This window comes from Panulirus ornatus, chromosome 53 (assembly GCF_036320965.1).
Source record: "Panulirus ornatus isolate Po-2019 chromosome 53, ASM3632096v1, whole genome shotgun sequence".
NCBI classification, from domain to species: Eukaryota; Metazoa; Arthropoda; class Malacostraca; order Decapoda; family Palinuridae; genus Panulirus; species Panulirus ornatus.
The window spans coordinates 20,291,054-20,309,924 of record NC_092276.1 but is presented as its reverse complement, the minus strand read 5'-3'; the positions used below and the strand labels follow the sequence as shown (position 1 = coordinate 20,309,924).

The 18,871-nt window shown below is 42.1% G+C and overlaps 1 protein-coding gene across 2 annotated transcripts in view; it reads right to left on the bottom strand.

Annotated features, from left to right (window-relative positions):
* Positions 1-18,871, bottom strand: part of LOC139765299 (guanidinobutyrase-like) — a 140,796-nt gene that overhangs the window by 5,709 nt on the left and 116,216 nt on the right. For both annotated transcript variants that reach the window (XM_071692685.1, XM_071692686.1), the window contains exons 5-7: positions 15,494-15,694; positions 10,051-10,195; positions 8,138-8,232 (exon numbers count right to left, since the gene is read on the bottom strand). In XM_071692685.1, coding sequence (XP_071548786.1) covers positions 8,138-8,232; positions 10,051-10,195; positions 15,494-15,694 — 441 coding nt within the window. The remainder of the gene's footprint in view (positions 1-8,137; positions 8,233-10,050; positions 10,196-15,493; positions 15,695-18,871) is intronic.

Sequence of the window (18,871 nt, the reverse complement as noted above, 5' to 3'; positions counted from 1 at the left end):
CCACACATGAAATAAAAAACCCCTACCCCTTCATGTGTGCGAAGTAGCGCTAGGAAAAGACAACAAAGGCCACATTCGTTCACACTCAGTTTCTAGCTGTCATGTAATAATGCACCGAAACCACAGCTCCCTTTCCACATCCAGGCCCCACAGAACTTTCCATGGTTTACCCCAGACACTACACAAGCCCTGGTTCAATCCATTGACAGCACGTCGACCCCGGTATACCACATCGCTCCAATTCACTCTATTCCTTGCACGCCTTTCACCCCCCTGCATGCTCAGGCTCCGATCACTCAAAATCTTTTTCACTCCATCTTTCCACCTCCAATATGGTCATCCACTTCTCCTCATTCCCTCCACCTCTGACACATATATCCTCTTGGTCAATCTTTCCTCACTCATTCTCTCCATGTGACCAAACCATTTCAAAACACCTTCTGCTCTCTCAACCACACTCTTTTTATTACCACAAATCTCTCTTACCCTATTATTACTTACTCGATCAAACCACCTCACACCACATATTGTCCTCAAACATCTCATTTCCAGCACATCCACCCTCCGCAAAACTCTATCTATAGCCCATGCCTTGCAACCATATAACATTGTTGGAACCACTATTCCTTCAAACATACCCATTTTTGCTTTCCAAGATAATGTTCTTGACTTCCACACATCCTTCAATGCTCCCAGAACTTTCGCTCCCTCCCCCACCCTATGTTTTACTTCCGCTTCCATGGTTCCATCCACTGCCAAATCCACTCCCAGATATCTAAAGCACTTCACTTCCTCCAGTTTTTCTCCATTCAAACTTACCTCCCAACTGACTTGTCCCTCAACCCTACTGTACCTAATAACCTTGCTCTTATTCACATTTACTCTCAGCTTTCTTCTTTCACACAATTTACCACTCTCAGTCACCAGCTTCTGCAGTTTCTCACATGAATCAGCCACCAGTGCTGTATCATCAGTGAACCACAACTGACTCACTTCCCAAACTCTCTCATCCACAACAGACTGCATACTTGCCCCTCTTTCCAAAACACTTGCATTCACCTCCCTAACAATCCCATCCATAAACAAATTAAACAGCCATGGAGACCTCACGCACCCGTGCCGCAAACCAATATTCACTGAGAACCAATCACTTTCCTCTCTTCCTACACGTAAACATGCCTTACATCCCCAATAAAAACTTTTCACTCCTTCTAACAACTTACCTGCCACACCATATATTCTCAATACCTTCCACAGAGTATCTCTATCAACTCTATCATATGCCTTCTCCAGATCCATAAATGCTACATACAAATCCATTTGCTTTTCTAACTATTTCTTACATACATTTTTCAAAGCAAACACCTGATCCACACATTCTCTATCACTTCTGAAACCACACTGCTCTTCCCCAATCTGATGCTCTGTACATGCCTTCACCCTCTCAATCACAACCCTCCCATTTTATTTTCGAGGAATACTCAACAAACTTATACCTCTGTAATTTGAGCACTCACTCTTATCCCCTTTACCTTTGTACAATGGCACTATGCAAGCATTCCGCCAGTCTTCAGGCACCTCACCATGAGTCATACACACATTAAATAACCTTACCAACCAGTCAACAATACAGTCACCCCCTTTTTTAATAAATTCCACTGCAATACCATCCAAACCCGCTGCTTTGCCGGCTTTCATCTTTCGCAAAGCTTTAACTGCCTCTTCTCTGTTTACCAAATCATTCTCCCTAACCCTCTCATGTTGCACACACCCTTGACCAAAACATCCTATATCTGCCACTCTATCATCAAACACATTCAACAAACCTTCAAAATACTTACTCCATCTCCTTCTCACATCACCACTACTTGTTATCACCTTCCTATTAGCCCCCTTCACTGAAGTTCCCATTTATTCCCTTGTCTTATGCACTTTATTTACCTCCTTCCAAAACATCTTTTCATTCTCCCTAAAATTTAATGATACTCTCTCACCCCAACTCTCATTTGCCCTCTTTTTTGCCTCTTGCACTTTCTCTTTACCTCCTGCCTCTTTCTTTTATACATCTCCTAGTCATTTGTATTATTTTTCAGCAAAAATCGTCCAAATGCCTCTCTCTTCTCTTTCACTAATAATCTTACTTCTTCATCCCACCACTCACTACCCTTTCTAAACTGCTCATCTCCCACGCTTCTCATGCCAGAGGCATCTTATGCACAAGCCATCACTGCTTCCCTAAATACATCCCATTCCTCCCCCACTCCCCTTACCTCCTTTGTTCTCACCTTTTTCCATTCTGTTCTCAGTCTCTCCTGGTACTTCCTCACACAAGTCTCCTTCCCAAGCTCACTTACTCTCACCACTCTTTTCACCCCAACATTCTCTCTTCTTTTCTGAAAACCTCTACAAATCTTCACCTTCGCCTTCACAAGATAATGATCAGACATCCCTCCAGCTGCACCTCTCAGCACATTAACATCCAAAAGTCTCTCTTTTGCACGCCTGTCAATTAACACATAATCCAATAACGCTCTCTGGCCATCTCTCCTACTTATATACGTATACTTATGTATATCTCTCTTTTCAAACCAGGTATTCCCAATCACCAGTCCTTTTTCAGCACATAAATCTACAAGCTCTTTACCATTTCCATTTACAACACTGAACACCCCCAAATACACCAATTATTCCCTCAACTGCCACATTACTCACCTTTGCATTCAAATCACCCATCACTATAACCCGGTCTCGTGCATCAAAACTACTAACACGTATTCCTCGCGTGTCGTAGAAAGCGACTAGAGGGGACGGGAGCGGGGGGCCGGAAATCCTCCCCTCCTTGTATTACCTTTCTAAAATGGGAAACAGAAGAAGGAGTCACGCGGGGAGTGCTCATCCTCCTCGAAGGCTCAGAGTGGGGTGCCTAAATGTGTGTGGATGTAACCAAGATGTGAAAAAAGGAGAGATAGGTAGTATGTTTGAGGAAAGGAACCTGGATGTTTTGGCTCTGAGTGAAACGAAGCTCAAGGGTAAAGGGGAAGAGTGGTTTGGAAATGTCTGGGGAGTGAAGTCAGGGGTTAGTGAGAGGACAAGAGCAAGGGAAGGAGTAGCAATACTCCTGAAACAGGAGTTGTGGGAGTATGTGATAGAATGTAAGAAAGTAAATTCTCGATTAATATGGGTAAAATTGAAAGTTGATGGAGAGAGGTGGGTGATTATTGGTGCATATGCACCTGGGCATGAGAAGAAAGATCATGAGAGGCAAGTGTTTTGGGAGCAGCTAAATGAGTGTGTTAGCGGTTTTGATGCACGAGACCGGGTTATAGTGATGGGTGATTTGAATGCAAAGGTGAGTAATGTGGCAGTTGAGGGAATAATTGGTATGCATGGGGTGTTCAGTGTTGTAAATGGAAATGGTGAAGAGCTTGTAGATTTATGTGCTGAAAAAGGACTGATGATTGGGAATACCTGGTTTAAAAAGCGAGATATACATAAGTATACTTATGTAAGTAGGAGAGATGGCCAGAGAGCGTTATTGGATTACGTGTTAATTGACAGGCATGCGAAAGAGAGACTTTTGGATGTCAATGTGCTGAGAGGTGCAACTGGAGGGATGTCTGATCATTATCTTGTGGAGGCTAAGGTGAAGATTAGTATGGGTTTTCAGAAAAGAAGAGTGAATGTTGGGGTGAAGAAGGTGGTGAGAGTAAGTGAGCTTGGGAAGGAGACCTGTGTGAAGAAGTATCTGGAGAGACTGTGTACAGAATGGAAAAAGGTGAGAACAATGGAAGTAAGGGGAGTGGGGGAGGAATGGGATGTATTTAGGGAATCAGTGATGGATTGCGCAAAAGATGCTTGTGGCATGAGAAGAGTGGGAGGTGGGCTGTTTAGAAAGGGTAGTGAGTGGTGGGATGAAGAAGTAAGAGTATTAGTGAAAGAGAAGAGAGAGGCATTTGGACGATTTTTGCAGGGAAAAAATGCAATTGAGTGGGAGAAGTATAAAAGAAAGAGACAGGAGGTCAAGAGAAAGGTGCAAGAGGTGAAAAAGAGGGCAAATGAGAGTTGGGGTGAGAGACTATCAGTAAATTTTAGGGAGAATAAAAAGATGTTCTGGAAGGAGGTAAATAGGGTGCGTAAGACAAGGGAGCAAATGGGAACTTCAGTGAAGGGCGCAAATGGGGAGGTGATAACAAGTAGTGGTGATGTGAGAAGGAGATGGAATGAGTATTTTGAAGGTTTGTTGAATGTGTCTGATGACAGAGTGGCAGATATAGGGTGTTTGGGTCGAGGTGGTGTGCAAAGTGAGAGGGTTAGGGAAAATGATTTGGTAAACAGAGAAGAGGTAGTAAAAGCTTTGCGGAAGATGAAAGCCGGCAAGGCAGCAGGTTTGGATGGTATTGCAGTGGAATTTATTAAAAAAGGGGGTGACTGTATTGTTGACTGGTTGGTAAGGTTATTTAATGTATGTATGACTCATGGTGAGGTGCCTGAGGATTGGCGGAATGCGTGCATAGTACCATTGTACAAAGGCAAAGGGGATAAGAGTGAGTGCTCAAATTACAGGGGTATAAGTTTGTTGAGTATTCCTGGTAAATTATATGGGAGGGTACTGATTGAGAGGGTGAAGGCATGTACAGAGCATCAGATTGGGGAAGAGCAGTGTGGTTTCAGAAGTGGTAGAGGATGTGTGGATCAGGTGTTTGCTTTGAAGAATGTATGTGAGAAATACTTAGAAAAGCAAATGGATTTGTATGTAGCATTTATGGATCTGGAGAAGGCATATGATAGAGTTGATAGAGATGCTCTGTGGAAGGTATTAAGAATATATGGTGTGGGAGGCAAGTTGTTAGAAGCAGTGAAAAGTTTTTATCGAGGATGTAAGGCATGTGTACGTGTAGGAAGAGAGGAAAGTGATTGGTTCTCAGTGAATGTAGGTTTGCGGCAGGGGTGTGTGATGTCTCCATGGTTGTTTAATTTGTTTATGGATGGGGTTGTTAGGGAGGTAAATGCAAGAGTTTTGGAAAGAGGGGCAAGTATGAAGTCTGTTGGGGATGAGAGAGCTTGGGAAGTGAGTCAGTTGTTGTTCGCTGATGATACAGCGCTGGTGGCGGATTCATGTGAGAAACTGCAGAAGCTGGTGACTGAGTTTGGTAAAGTGTGTGGAAGAAGAAAGTTAAGAGTAAATGTAAATAAGAGCAAGGTTATTAGGTACAGTAGGGTTGAGGGTCAAGTCAATTGGGAGGTGAGTTTGAATGGAGAAAAACTGGAGGAAGTGAAGTGTTTTAGATATCTGGGAGTGGATCTGTCAGCGGATGGAACCATGGAAGCGGAAGTGGATCATAGGGTGGGGGAGGGGGCGAAAATCTTGGGAGCCTTGAAAAATGTGTGGAAGTCGAGAACATTATCCCGGAAAGCAAAAATGGGTATGTTTGAAGGAATAGTGGTTCCAACAATGTTGTATGGTTGCGAGGCGTGGGCTATGGATAGAGTTGTGAGCAGGAGGATGGATGTGCTGGAAATGAGATGCTTGAGGACAATGTGTGGTGTGAGGTGGTTTGATCGAGTAAGTAACGTAAGGGTAAGAGAGATGTGTGGAAATAAAAAGAGCGTGGTTGAGAGAGCAGAAGAGGGTGTTTTGAAATGGTTTGGGCACATGGAGAGAATGAGTGAGGAAAGATTGACCAAGAGGATATATGTGTCGGAGGTGGAGGGAACGAGGAGAAGAGGGAGACCAAATTGGAGGTGGAAAGATGGAGTGAAAAGGATTTTGTGTGATCGGGGCCTGAACATGCAGGAGGGTGAAAGGAGGGCAAGAAATAGAGCGAATTGGAGTGATGTGGTATACAGGGGTTGACGTGCTGTCAGTGGATTGAACCAAGGCATGTGAAGCGTCCGGGGTAAACCATGGAAAGCTGTGTAGGTATGTATATTTGCGTGTGTGGACGTGTGTATGTACATGTGTATGGGGGGGGTTGGGCCATTTCTTTCGTCTGTTTCCTTGCGCTACCTCGCAGACGCGGGAGACAGCGACAAAGTATAAAAAAAAAAAAAAAAAAAAAAATCTACAAGCTCTTTACCATTTCCATTTACAACACTGAACACCCCCAAATACACCAATTATTCCCTCAACTGCCACATTACTCACCTTTGCATTCAAATCACCCATCACTATAACCCGGTCTCGTGCATCAAAACTACTAACACACTCACTCAGCTGCCCCCAAAACACCTGCCTCTCATGATCTTTCTTCTCATGCCCAGGTGCATATGCACCAATAATCACCCATCTCTCTCCATCAACTTTCAGTTTTACCCATATCAATCTAGAGTTTACTTTCTTACACTCTATCACATACTCCCACAACTCCTGTTTCAGGAGTAGTGCTACTCCTTCCCTTGCTCTTGTCCTCTCACTAACCCCTGACTTTACTCCCAAGACATTCCCAAACCACTCTTCCCCTTTACCCTTGAGCTTTGTTTCACTCAGAGCCAAAACATCCAGGTTCCTTTCCTCAAACATACTACCTATTTCTCCTTTTTTCTCATCTTGGTTGCATCCACACACATTTAGACACCCCAATCTGAGCCTTTGAGGAAGATGAGCACTCCCCGCATGACCCCTTCTTCTGTTTCCCCGTTTAGAAAAAGTATATAAGAATATATACTGCAGTAACATCTTATCTGTGTTGAACTTCTTGCACTGCCATGCCTGCTAACTGTTCCATCTCTACACCCATTTTCTCCATTTTTCAAGAATATTTGAATATGCCATCACTGCTTCCCTAAATACCTCCCACTTCTCACCCACTCTCCACTTCATTTGCTTTCACCTTTTGCTATTCTAAACTAAATCTCTCCTGGTGTTTCTTCACTCAAGTCTCCTTTACAAGCTCACTTACTATCACCACTATCTTCTCCCCAACATTGTCTCTTTTTTTGAAAACCTCTTCAAATCTCTAACTGAACCTTCACAAGATAGTGATCAGACATCCCATCAGCTGTCCCTCTCAGCACATTTACATCCAAGAGTCTCTCTTTTACAAGCCTATCAATTAATACGTAATCTAATAATGCCCACTTACCATCTCTTCAACTCACATACATATACTTGTGTATATCTCTCTTTTTGAACCAGGTCTTCCCAATCACCAACCTTTTTTCAGCATATAACTCCACACTCTTCACCATTTCCACTCATAGCAATGAATATCCCATGTGCATCAATTATACCAGTCGCATGGTGACACTCACTCATCTGTTCCCAAAACACTAGTCTCTCATGATCTTCCTTCTCATGGCCAGGTGCATAAGCACCAATAATCACCCATCTCTCACCATCCACTTTCAGTTTTACATATATCAATCTAGAATTTACTTTCTTACACTCTATCATACACTCCCAAAACCACTGCTTCAGGAGTAGTACTACTTCTTCCTTAGCTCTTGTCTTCTCACCAACCCCTGGCTTTACTCCCAAGATGTTTCCAAACCATTCTTCCCCTTTACCCTTAAGCTCAGTTTCACCCAGAGCCACATTTCTTTCTTCAAACATACTACACACTCATCAAACATACTACATACTCAAACATACTCTCATCTTGGTTACATCCACACACATTCAAACACCCCAATCTGAGCCTTTGAGGAGGATGAGCATTCCCCACTTTGCTCCTTTTTTATGTTCCCTCATTTAGAAACTGAAATACAAGAAGAGGAGGGCTTCCAGCCCCCTGCTCCCACCCCCTTTAGTCACCTTCTATGGCACGCAGGGAATACTCAGGTACAATTCTTTTTCCCCTATATATGGATCAATTAATGCATCAAATTTTGGAAAAATTTTGGCTGGGCAATGTGACAGTTATGTCCAGTATGAATGAAAAGGTGCGCTTTAATTTTATATACATACCCAATACGAAGAAAAGTGTTAAAAAGTGAGCTGGATGACTATTTGAACCATTAAAGTTTTTCATTTACTGAAAGATTCAACAACCAACAAGCAGAGCTAATTGGTATGTTAATTAGCTCTGCTCTGCCTGGTGCTACTGAGTCTTTTAGTGAGTGATAAATTTTCTTTAATAATAAAACCCTTTGCCCATCATGAAGAGATGTTGGAACAGTGAGTAATTTTAACACTAACCTCCACTAAGTCACAGCCTACCAGGTTAAGGCCATGACATCCTCGTATAATCTCAAGAGCTTGTATTGTGGTCAGTCCTCCCACCTCAGGTGAGCCTGGGATAAGAAGTATGTTAATGTTTAGTTTACTTTAAGTTGACAGGAACTCTTCAACCCTTGTTTTGTCAGTTTTCTTTCACTATTCCATGTATGTTTTCCTCCCTCCCACTAAATGCACACACAATACTTCAACTTTCTAATCTCTAGGAAATCACATTGAACTATTGTTAAGGGTCCAAAGGAACTCAGTAACAATGATACCAGAACTGATTGGAATGAGTCATGAAGAGAGGATGGAAGCTCTCAGTCTGCCCACTTTGGAAGAAAGAAGGACAAAATGAGAGATGACAGCCATATATATGTTAATTTTATTCTAATTTCCTAAGAGACCACAACAATGTTAACATAGCAATTTCTTGAAGTCAGAAGGTAATCCAAAACATATAGATGTAATGAAAAACTATATATGGAAAGTGTACAGTGATTTGAGGAAGCATTTTAGCAAATGGATACTTAGAATAAGCTAATGAAAATGAAGTAAATGGGAGTAGCACTGAAAGATTCAATAGTTTTTATGATAAAAATTCAAATGTGCGATTTGATGCCCCACAAATTAAAGCTTCCTCTCCATATGAATAAACAGGTAGTAATTAGAGCACATAGATAAACATACAGTCAGACCAGTCTGGAGCATCCAAGAGTAGCTCTCATCTTAGGAGAAGAGAAAGAGGGTCTACAGCTTCAGCAGGTCTGTGGTACAAGTAAGTGGAGAAAAGAGATACCATATGAGTCCCAAAAAGCAGCATTTCTTAAAACCATTTTTTAACCTTTTCTTGGTCAAGAAACCTTGTAAGCATCATGTAATATTTTCTAACACTAATCTTTTCCATCCTTTGTTTCACCTTCATTCCTAAGCAAAATGGTGAATAACAAAGGAAAAATTTTGTGGCAACCAATACACAAGCCCAAAGGACCAAAGGAACATTTGTTTGCAGCAACAGCTAACCTGTACTCATGAAGAGAAAACTGGAATGCCACTGACTCAAGCCAAAGTGTCTCCACTAACCCTGGTGTACATAAAAGAGATGGGTACTGTGTTGTATGCTCTCAGACTGCCAACGAACATTTCACATTATTTCACACAAAAGGCTAGTAAAGAAACTAGAAATTCAGTCATACATAAGAGGAAGGCTCCTTTAGTTTATGTGAATAGAGAAGACAAGAGGGCATGTTAAGCATGTCTCATCTAAATGAGTTGGAATTCCACTAAATACTATAGAGCTTAGTCTTGGAGTCGCTATCACTCCTGATATTCAAAATGACAGGTCAGGAGAATTAGGATCATAATTGAATGTTTGCAGATGATGCTAAAGTCATGAAAGCAGTAAGGTGCGACTAAGGTTGCATCAACCTACACGGAAATTTGGACAAGTTCCAGAATTGGTCAGATACATGAATGATGAATCCTAACCCAACTAAATACAAAGTAATGAGGATGGGACATAAAGAAAGGTGAGCAAGTTATACTAACCTGCGTATGCAAGTAACTTAGCCATCAACACAATGCCTACCCTGCTGCCAAAAGACCACATAAAAAGATATATAAAAGGAAACAATAATTGGTTGGTTAATACATATATATTGCACTTTGGTGCACAGATGTAGAAACTTTCAGTGAACTATTTGCAGTATATAAATTAAAATGAAATCAGAGTGTACTTCTCAGTTTGGTTTTCCTACAAAGAGAAACATACAGATCTGACAGAAAGTGTTGAATAGATAGCAATAAACATGATATATGATATGAGGGCAGTGAATTCCATGGAAAGTTAATAGCTACAAATTTTGTCTGCCACTTGTTTCCCTTCCACTTACCAGTGCCAGGACAAAAGCCAGGGTCAATGGCATCAATGTCAAAGGAGATATAGACAGGTCTCTCACCCATCTGCTGCCTTGCTTCTTCCATGAGTGGTGCCAGAGACTTATGCCAACATTCTTCTGCTCCTACCACACGGAACCCCTGCAATCAACACACAGCATTACCTCTGCAGTACTATAATTATATTATGAAAGAAAACAAATAGATGTACCTTATATATTTGAATCTGATACAGAGGAGGATGAGTGAAGTCATAAGCCTAAAAACCCTAAGCAACTTTGTACACCAAGGGTTCTGGTTATCTTAGTATACCACAGGTTTTGGATCATAAATATACCAAGGGTGCTGGGCATCTAAGTTACCTCAAGAATTCTTGCTGTCATATCATATCAAGGGTCCTGGCCACCCCAACTTCCTAACTGTCCTGGGTTCCCTAGTATTCTCCAGGTATTGACTACTTATTTTTACTGAAAGTCTTGCAGCTCATCCCACTAATATAAGAGTCCTAGCCTTCTCAAGAGCCCTTTTCTGCTTCATTTTATTTTATCTATTATACTTTGTCACTGTTTCCTGCATCAGCGAGGTAGCGCAAGGAAAAAGATGAAAGAATGGCCCAACCCCACCCATATACACATGTATATACATACACGTCCACACATGCACATATACATACCTATAAATCTCAAGGTATATATGTTGGGGTGAAGAGGGTGGTGAGAGTAAGTGAGCTTGAGAAGGAGACCTGTGTGAGGAAGTACCAGGAGAGACTGAGTACAGAATGGAAAAAGGTGAGAACAATGGAAGCAAGGGGAGTGGGGGAGGAATGGGATGTATTTAGGGAATCAGTGATGGATTGCGCAAAAGATGCTTGTGGCATGAGAAGAGTGGGAGGTGGGTTGATTAGAAAGGGTAGTGAGTGGTGGGATGAAGAAGTAAGAGTATTAGTGAAAGAGAAGAGAGAGGCATTTGGACGATTTTTGCAGGGAAAAAATGCAATTGAGTGGGATATGTATAAAAGAAAGAGACAGGAGGTCAAGAGAAAGGTGCAAGAGGTGAAAAAAAGGGCAAATGAGAGTTGGGGTGAGAGAGTATCATTAAATTTTAGGGAGAATAAAAAGATGTTCTGGAAGGAGGTAAATAAAGTGCGTAAGACAAGGGAGCAAATGGGAACTTCAGTGAAGGGCGCAAATGGGGAGGTGATAACAAGTAGTGGTGATGTGAGAAGGAGATGGAGTGAGTATTTTGAAGGTTTGCTGAATGTGTCTGATGATAGAGTGGCAGATATAGGGTGTTTTGGTCGAGGTGGTGTGCAAAGTGAGAGGGTTAGGGAAAATGATTTGGTAAACAGAGAAGAGGTAGTGAAAGCTTTGCGGAAGATGAAAGCCGGCAAGGCAGCAGGTTTGGATGGTATTGCAGTGGAATTTATTATAAAAGGGGGTGACTGTATTGTTGACTGGTTGGTAAGGTTATTTAATGTATGTATGACTCATGGTGAGGTGCCTGAGGATTGGCGGAATGCGTGCATAGTGCCATTGTACAAAGGCAAAGGGGATAAGAGTGAGTGCTGAAATTACAGAGGTATAAGTTTGTTGAGTATTCCTGGTAAATTATATGGGAGGGTATTGATTGAGAGGGTGAAGGCATGTACAGAGCATCAGATTGGGGAAGAGCAGTGTGGTTTCAGAAGTGGTAGAGGATGTGTGGATCAGGTGTTTGCTTTGAAGAATGTATGTGAGAAATACTTAGAAAAGCAAATGGATTTGTATGTAGCATTTATGGATCTGGAGAAGGCATATGATAGAGTTGATAGAGATGCTCTGTGGAAGGTATTAAGAATATAAGGTGTGGGAGGCAAGTTGTTAGAAGCAGTGAAAAGTTTTTATCGAGGATGTAAGGCATGTGTACGTGTAGGAAGAGAGGAAAGTGATTGGTTCTCAGTGAATGTAGGTTTGCGGCAGGGGTGTGTGATGTCTCCATGGTTGTTTAATTTGTTTATGGATGGGGTTGTTAGGGAGGTAAATGCAAGAGTTTTGGAAAGAGGGGCAAGTATGAAGTCTGTTGGGGATGAGAGAGCTTGGGAAGTGAGTCAGTTGTTGTTCGCTGATGATACAGCACTGGTGGCTGATTCATGTGAGAAACTGCAGAAGCTGGTGACTGAGTTTGGTAAAGTGTGTGGAAGAAGAAAGTTATGAGTAAATGTGAATAAGAGCAAGGTTATTAGGTACAGTAGGGTTGAGGGTCAAGTCAATTGGGAGGTGAGTTTGAATGGAGAAAAACTGGAGGAAGTAAAGTGTTTTAGATATCTGGGAGTGGATCTGGCAGCGGATGGAACCATGGAAGCGGAAGTGGATCATAGGGTGGGGGAGGGGGCGAAAATTCTGGGGGCCTTGAAGAATGTGTGGAAGTCGAGAACATTATCTCGGAAAGCAAAAATGGGTATGTTTGAAGGAATAGTGGTTCCAACAATGTTGTATGGTTGCGAGGCGTGGGCTATGGATAGAGTTGTGCGCAGGAGGATGGATGTGCTGGAAATGAGATGTTTGAGGACAATGTGTGGTGTGAGGTGGTTTGATCGAGTGAGTAACGTAAGGGTAAGAGATGTGTGGAAATAAAAAGAGCGTGTTTGAGAGAGCAGAAGAGGGTGTTTTGAAGTGGTTTGGGCACATGGAGAGGATGAGTGAGGAAAGATTGACCAAGAGGATATATGTGTCGGAGGTGGAGGGAGCAAGGAGAAGAGGGAGACCAAATTGGAGGTGGAAAGATGGAGTGAAAAAGATTTTGTGTGATCGGGGCCTGAACATGCAGGAGGGTGAAAGGAGGGCAAGGAATAGAGTGAATTGGAGCGATGTGGTATACTGGGGTTGACGTGCTGTCAGTGGATTGAATCAAGGCATGTGAAGCGTCTGGGGTAAACCATGGAAAGCTGTGTAGGTATGTATATTTGCGTGTGTGGACGTATGTATATACATGTGTATGGGGGGGTTGGGCCATTTCTTTCATCTGTTTCCTTGCGCTACCTCGCAAATGCGGGAGACAGCGACAAAGTATAAAAAAAAAAAAAAAAATATATATATATATATATATATATATATATATATATATATATATATATATATATATATATATATATATATATATTATATGGGAGGGTATTGATTGAGAGGGTGAAGGCATGTACAGAGCATCAGATTGGGGATGAGCAGTGTGGTTTCAGAAGTGGTAGAGGATGTGTGGATCAGGTGTTTGCTTTGAAGAATGTATGTGAGAAATACTTAGAAAAGCAAATGGATTTGTATGTAGCATTTATGGATCTGGAGAAGGCATATGATAGAGTTGATAGAGATGCTCTGTGGAAGGTATTAAGAATATATGGTGTGGGAGGCAAGTTGTTAGAAGCAGTGAAAAGTTTTTATCGAGGATGTAAGGCATGTGTACGTGTAGGAAGAGAGGAAAGTGATTGGTTCTCAGTGAATGTAGGTTTGCGGCAGGGGTGTGTGATGTCTCCATGGTTGTTTAATTTGTTTATGGATGGGGTTCTTAGGGAGGTGAATGCAAGAGTTTTGGAAAGAGGGGCAAGTATGAAGTCTGTTGGGGATGAGAGAGCTTGGGAAGTGAGTCAGTTGTTGTTCGCTGATGATACAGCGCTGGTGGCTGATTCATGTGAGAAACTGCAGAAGCTGGTGACTGAGTTTGGTAAAGTGTGTGGAAGAAGAAAGTTAAGAGTAAATGTGAATAAGAGCAAGGTTATTAGGTACAGTAGGGTTGAGGGTCAAGTCAATTGGGAGGTGAGTTTGAATGGAGAGAAACTGGAGGAAGTGAAGTGTTTTAGATATCTGGGAGTGGATCTGGCAGCGGATGGAACCATGGAAGCGGAAGTGGATCATAGGGTGGGGGAGGGGGCAAAAATTCTGGGAGCCTTGAAGAATGTGTGGAAGTCGAGAACATTATCTTGGAAAGCAAAAATGGGTATGTTTGAAGGAATAGTGGTTCCAACAATGTTGTATGGTTGCGAGGCGTGGGCTATGGATAGAGTTGTGCACAAGAGGATGGATGTGCTGGAAATGAGATGTTTGAGGACAATGTGTGGTGTGAGGTGGTTTGATCGAGTAAGTAACGTAAGGGTAAGAGAGATGTGTGGAAATAAAAAGAGCGTGGTTGAGAGAGCAGAAGAGGGTGTTTTGAAATGGTTTGGGCACATGGAGAGAATGAGTGAGGAAAGATTGACCAAGAGGATATATGTGTCGGAGGTGGAGGGAACGAGGAGAAGAGGGAGACCAAATTGGAGGTGGAAAGATGGGGTGAAAAGATTTTGTGTGATCGGGGCCTGAACATGCAGGAGGGTGAAAGGAGGGCAAGGAATAGAGTGAATTGGAGCGATGTGGTATACCGGGGTTGACGTGCTGTCAGTGGATTGAATCAGGGCATGTGAAGCGTCTGGGGTAAACCATGGAAAGCTGTGTAGGTATGTATATTTGTGTGTGTGGACGTATGTATATACATGTGTATGGGGGTGGGTTGGGCCATTTCTTTCGTCTGTTTCCTTGCGCTACCTCGCAAACGTAGGAGACAGCGACAAAGCAAAAAAAAGAAAAAAAAAATATATATATATATTCACACACAGACATGTACATATATACACATGTACATAATTCATACTGCCTGCCCTTATTCATTCCCGTCACCACCCTGCCACACATGAAATGACAACCCCCTCCCCCCACATGTGAGCGAGGTAGTGCTAGGAAAAGACAACAAAGGCCTCATTTGTTCACACAGTCTCTAGCTGTCATGTATAATGCACTGAAACCACAGCTTCCTTTCCACATCCAGGCCCCACAAAACTTTCCATGGTTTATCCCAGACGCTTCACATGCCCTGGTTCAAATCCATTGACAGCACATCGACCCCGGTATACCACATCATTCCAATTCACTCTATTCCTTGCACGCCTTTCACCCTCCTGCATGTTCAGACCCCAATCACTCAAAATCTTTTTCACTGCATCTTTCCACCTCCAATTTGGTCTCCCACTTCTCCTCATTCCCTCCATCTCTGACACATATATCCTCTTTGTCAATCTTTCCTCTCATTCTCTCCATGTGACCAAACCATTTCAAAACACCCTCTTCTGCTCTCTCAACCACACTCTTTTTATTACTACACATCTCTTTTACCCTTTCATTACTTACTCGATCAAACCACCTCACACCACATATTGTCCTCAAACATCTCATTTCCAGCACATCCACCCTCCTCCGCACAACTATGGCCCATGCCTCACAACCATATAACATTGTCAGAAACACTATTCCTCCAAACATACCCAATTTTGCTTTCCGAGATAACGTTTTCTGCTTCATATAACAAGAAATCTTGTCACTTACCAGGTTTCTGCCATAACGTTTTCTGCTTCATATAACAAGAAATCTTGTCACTTACCAGGTTTCTGCCAATGTCACAGTCATTAGAGGTAAGAGCTGTACCCCTGAGGCCTATTTGGATGACTCGCGAACAATCCAGCAGGCCCTCATCATAGGCCCGTTTAAAGGGTGTCCCATGGCCTAACTTGCTCCCTAACACCTCCTCTTGAAGGTCGGGGTGGGCATCCACATGAACCAACCCTACAGGGCCGTATTTCTCCTTTAATAAACAAATAAATTCCTATCAGTTCTATATATTCACATCTATTTCTGCAGAGGCAGTGGTTTCCTTGCATTGCATATGACAGCTGGAGAATGGATGAAAAAAAATGTGGACCTTCTTGGTCTGTCCCTGTCTCTACCTCACTAATATGGGAAACAGCAGACAAGTATGAAAAAAATTCTTTCCTTTTTTGGAAACCTTTTTGTTTCTCTGATCCATCATCTCTAACAGCTCACAGACTGCTATACATCCTTATTGACCTACAAATCAGAAAATTTTTATGTAAAGATCTTGGGCCTTTACAGTCACATCAAACTCAGAGTTGATGCATGCTAACCACCTTAGTTATACTCCATCTATCAGCTCTCATAACTGAGTCTTTATTTTGATTCAGATTCTCTTAAGTGTCAAAAGCTGCCATGTTGGTCATACTCCATCCATCGACTCCTATCACTGAGTCCCTATATTATTCAGATTCTCCTAAGTGTCAAACATTTGTGCTATAAACGCAATCAGAATGTAACTTGAAAATAAATCTACTAACCACAGGCACTTAGAACAGTCCAGACTGTGGGAAAATAAAGTTCATTAAGATGTAAAGATACAGCATTAGTGGCAGATTCAAGTGAGAAACTGCTGAAGTTGGTGACCGAGTTTGGACGAGTGTACGAAAGGAGAAAGTTGAGGGTGAATGTGGATAAAAGCAAGGGTATTAAGTTCAGTAAGGATGAGGGACAGGATAGTTGGGGGTGTAAGTGTGAATGGAGAAAAATCAGAAGAAATGAAGTGTTTTAGATATCTGGGAGTGGACATGACAGTGAATGAAACCATAGAAATGGAAGTGAGTCATAGGGTGGAAGAAGGGGACAAAATGTTCTGGGAGTACTAAAGAAAGTATGGAAAGAGAATACATTATCTGGGAGGGCAAAAATGGGTGTTTGAAAGAATAGTAGTCCTAACAATATTATATGGATGCAAGACATGATCTATAGATAAGGCTGTGTGGAGGAAGATGGATGTGTTGGAGAAGAAATGTCTAAGGACAAAATGCTGTGTGAGGTGGTTTGGTTGGGTAAGTAATAAGAGGGTATGAGAGATATGTGGGAATAAAAAAGTGTGTGGTTGAGAAAGCAGAAGGGGTGCTGGAATGGTTTGGTAATATGGAGAATATGAGTGAGGGAAAAACGGAAACAGGAGTCAAGCAGGGAGTGCTCATCCTCCTTGAAGGTTCAGACTAGGGTGTCTGAATGTGTGTGGATGTGACCAAGATGAGAAGAAAGGAGAGATAGGTAGTTTGAGGAAAGAAACAAGATTGTTTTGGCTCTGAGTGAAACAAAACTCAAGGGTAAAGGGGAAGAGTGGTTTGGGAAAGTCTTGGGAGTAAAGCCAGGGGTTGGTGAAAGGACAAAAGCAAAGGAAGGAGTGGCACTACTCCTGAAGCAGGAATTGTGGGAGTATGTGATAGAGCATAAGAAAGTAAATTCTAAATTGATTTGGGTAAGACTGAAAGTGGATGCAGAGAGATGGTGATTAGTGGTACCTATGCACCTGGTCATGAGAAAAAAGATCATGAGAGGCAATTGTTTTGGGAGCAAGTGAATGTATTGGCAGCTTTGATGCACAAAATTGGGTTATAATGATGGGTGATTTAAACGCAAAGGTGAGTAATGAGGCAGTTGAGGGTATAATTGGTGTAAATAGGGTGTTCAGTGTTGTAAATGGAAATGGTGAAGAGCTTGTTGATTTGTGTGCGGAAAAATGACTGGTCATTGGGAATACCTGGTTTAAAAAGAGAGATATACACAAGTATAAGTACGTGAGTAGGAGAGATGGCCAAAGGGCATCATTTGATTATGTGTTAATTGATAGGCATGTAAAAAAGAGACTTTTGGATCTTAATATGCTGAGAGGGGCAGCTGGAGGGATGTCTGATCACTACCTTGTGGAGGCAAAGGTGAAAATATGTAGAGATTTCCAGAAAAAAGATAGAATGTTGGGGAGAGGAGAGTGGTGCAAGTAAGTGAACTTGGTAAGGAGACTTGTGTGAGGAAGTACCAGGAGAGATTGAGTGCAGAATGGCAAAAGGTGAGAGCAAATGATGTGAGGGGAGTGGGTGAGAAATGGGATGTATTTATGGAAGCAGTGATGGCTTGTGCAAAAGATGCATGTGGCATGAGAAAGGCGGGAGGTGCACAGAATAGGAAAGGTAGTGAGGGGTGGGATGAAGAAGTAAGGATGTTAGAGAAAGAGAAAAGAGAGGTGTTTGGACAATACTTGAAGGGAGGTAGTGCAAATGACTGGGAGATGTATAAAAGAAAGCAGCAGGAGGTCGAGAAAGGTGCAAGAGATGAAAAAGAGGGCAAATGAGAGTTGGGGTGAGAGAGTGTCATTAAATTTTAGGGAGAATCAAAAGATGTTATGGAAGGAGGTAAATAACATGCATAATACAAGAGAACAATTGGAAGCATCAGTGAGGGAGGTAATAAAAGGTAGTGATGAAGTAAGAAGGAGATGAAGTGAGTACTTTAAAAGTTTCTTAAATGTGTTTGATGATAGAGTGGCAGATATATGGTGCTTTGGTCGGGGTGGTGTGCGAAGTGAGAGAATGGTTTCATAAACAGAGAAGGGGCAGTGAAAGCTTTGTGGAAGATGAAATCTGGCAAGCTGGTGGGTTTGGATGGTATTGCAGTGGAATTTATTAAAAAAGGGGATGACTGTGTTGTTGACTGATTCATAGGGATTTTTAGTGTATGTATGGATCATGATGAAGTGCTTGAGGATTGGTGGAATGCATGCAGAGTGCAAACTGGATAAAGGTGGGTTTTCAAACTACGGAGGCATAAGTTTGTGAATATTTCTGGGAAATTAAACGGGAGGGTATTGACAGAGAGGGTGAAGGCCTGTACAGAGCATCAGATTGGGGAAGAGCAGTGTGGTTTCATAAGTGGTAGAGGATATGTGGATCAGGTGTTTACTTTGAAGAATGTATATGAGAAATACCCAGAAAAACAGATGGATTTGTATGTAGAATTTATGGATATGGAGAAGGCATATGATAGGGTTGGTCTCGCTAGGAAAAGACAACAAAGGCCACATTCGTTCACACTCAGTCTCTAGCTGTCATGTAATAATGCACCGAAACCACACTCCCTTTCCACATTCAGGCCCCACAGA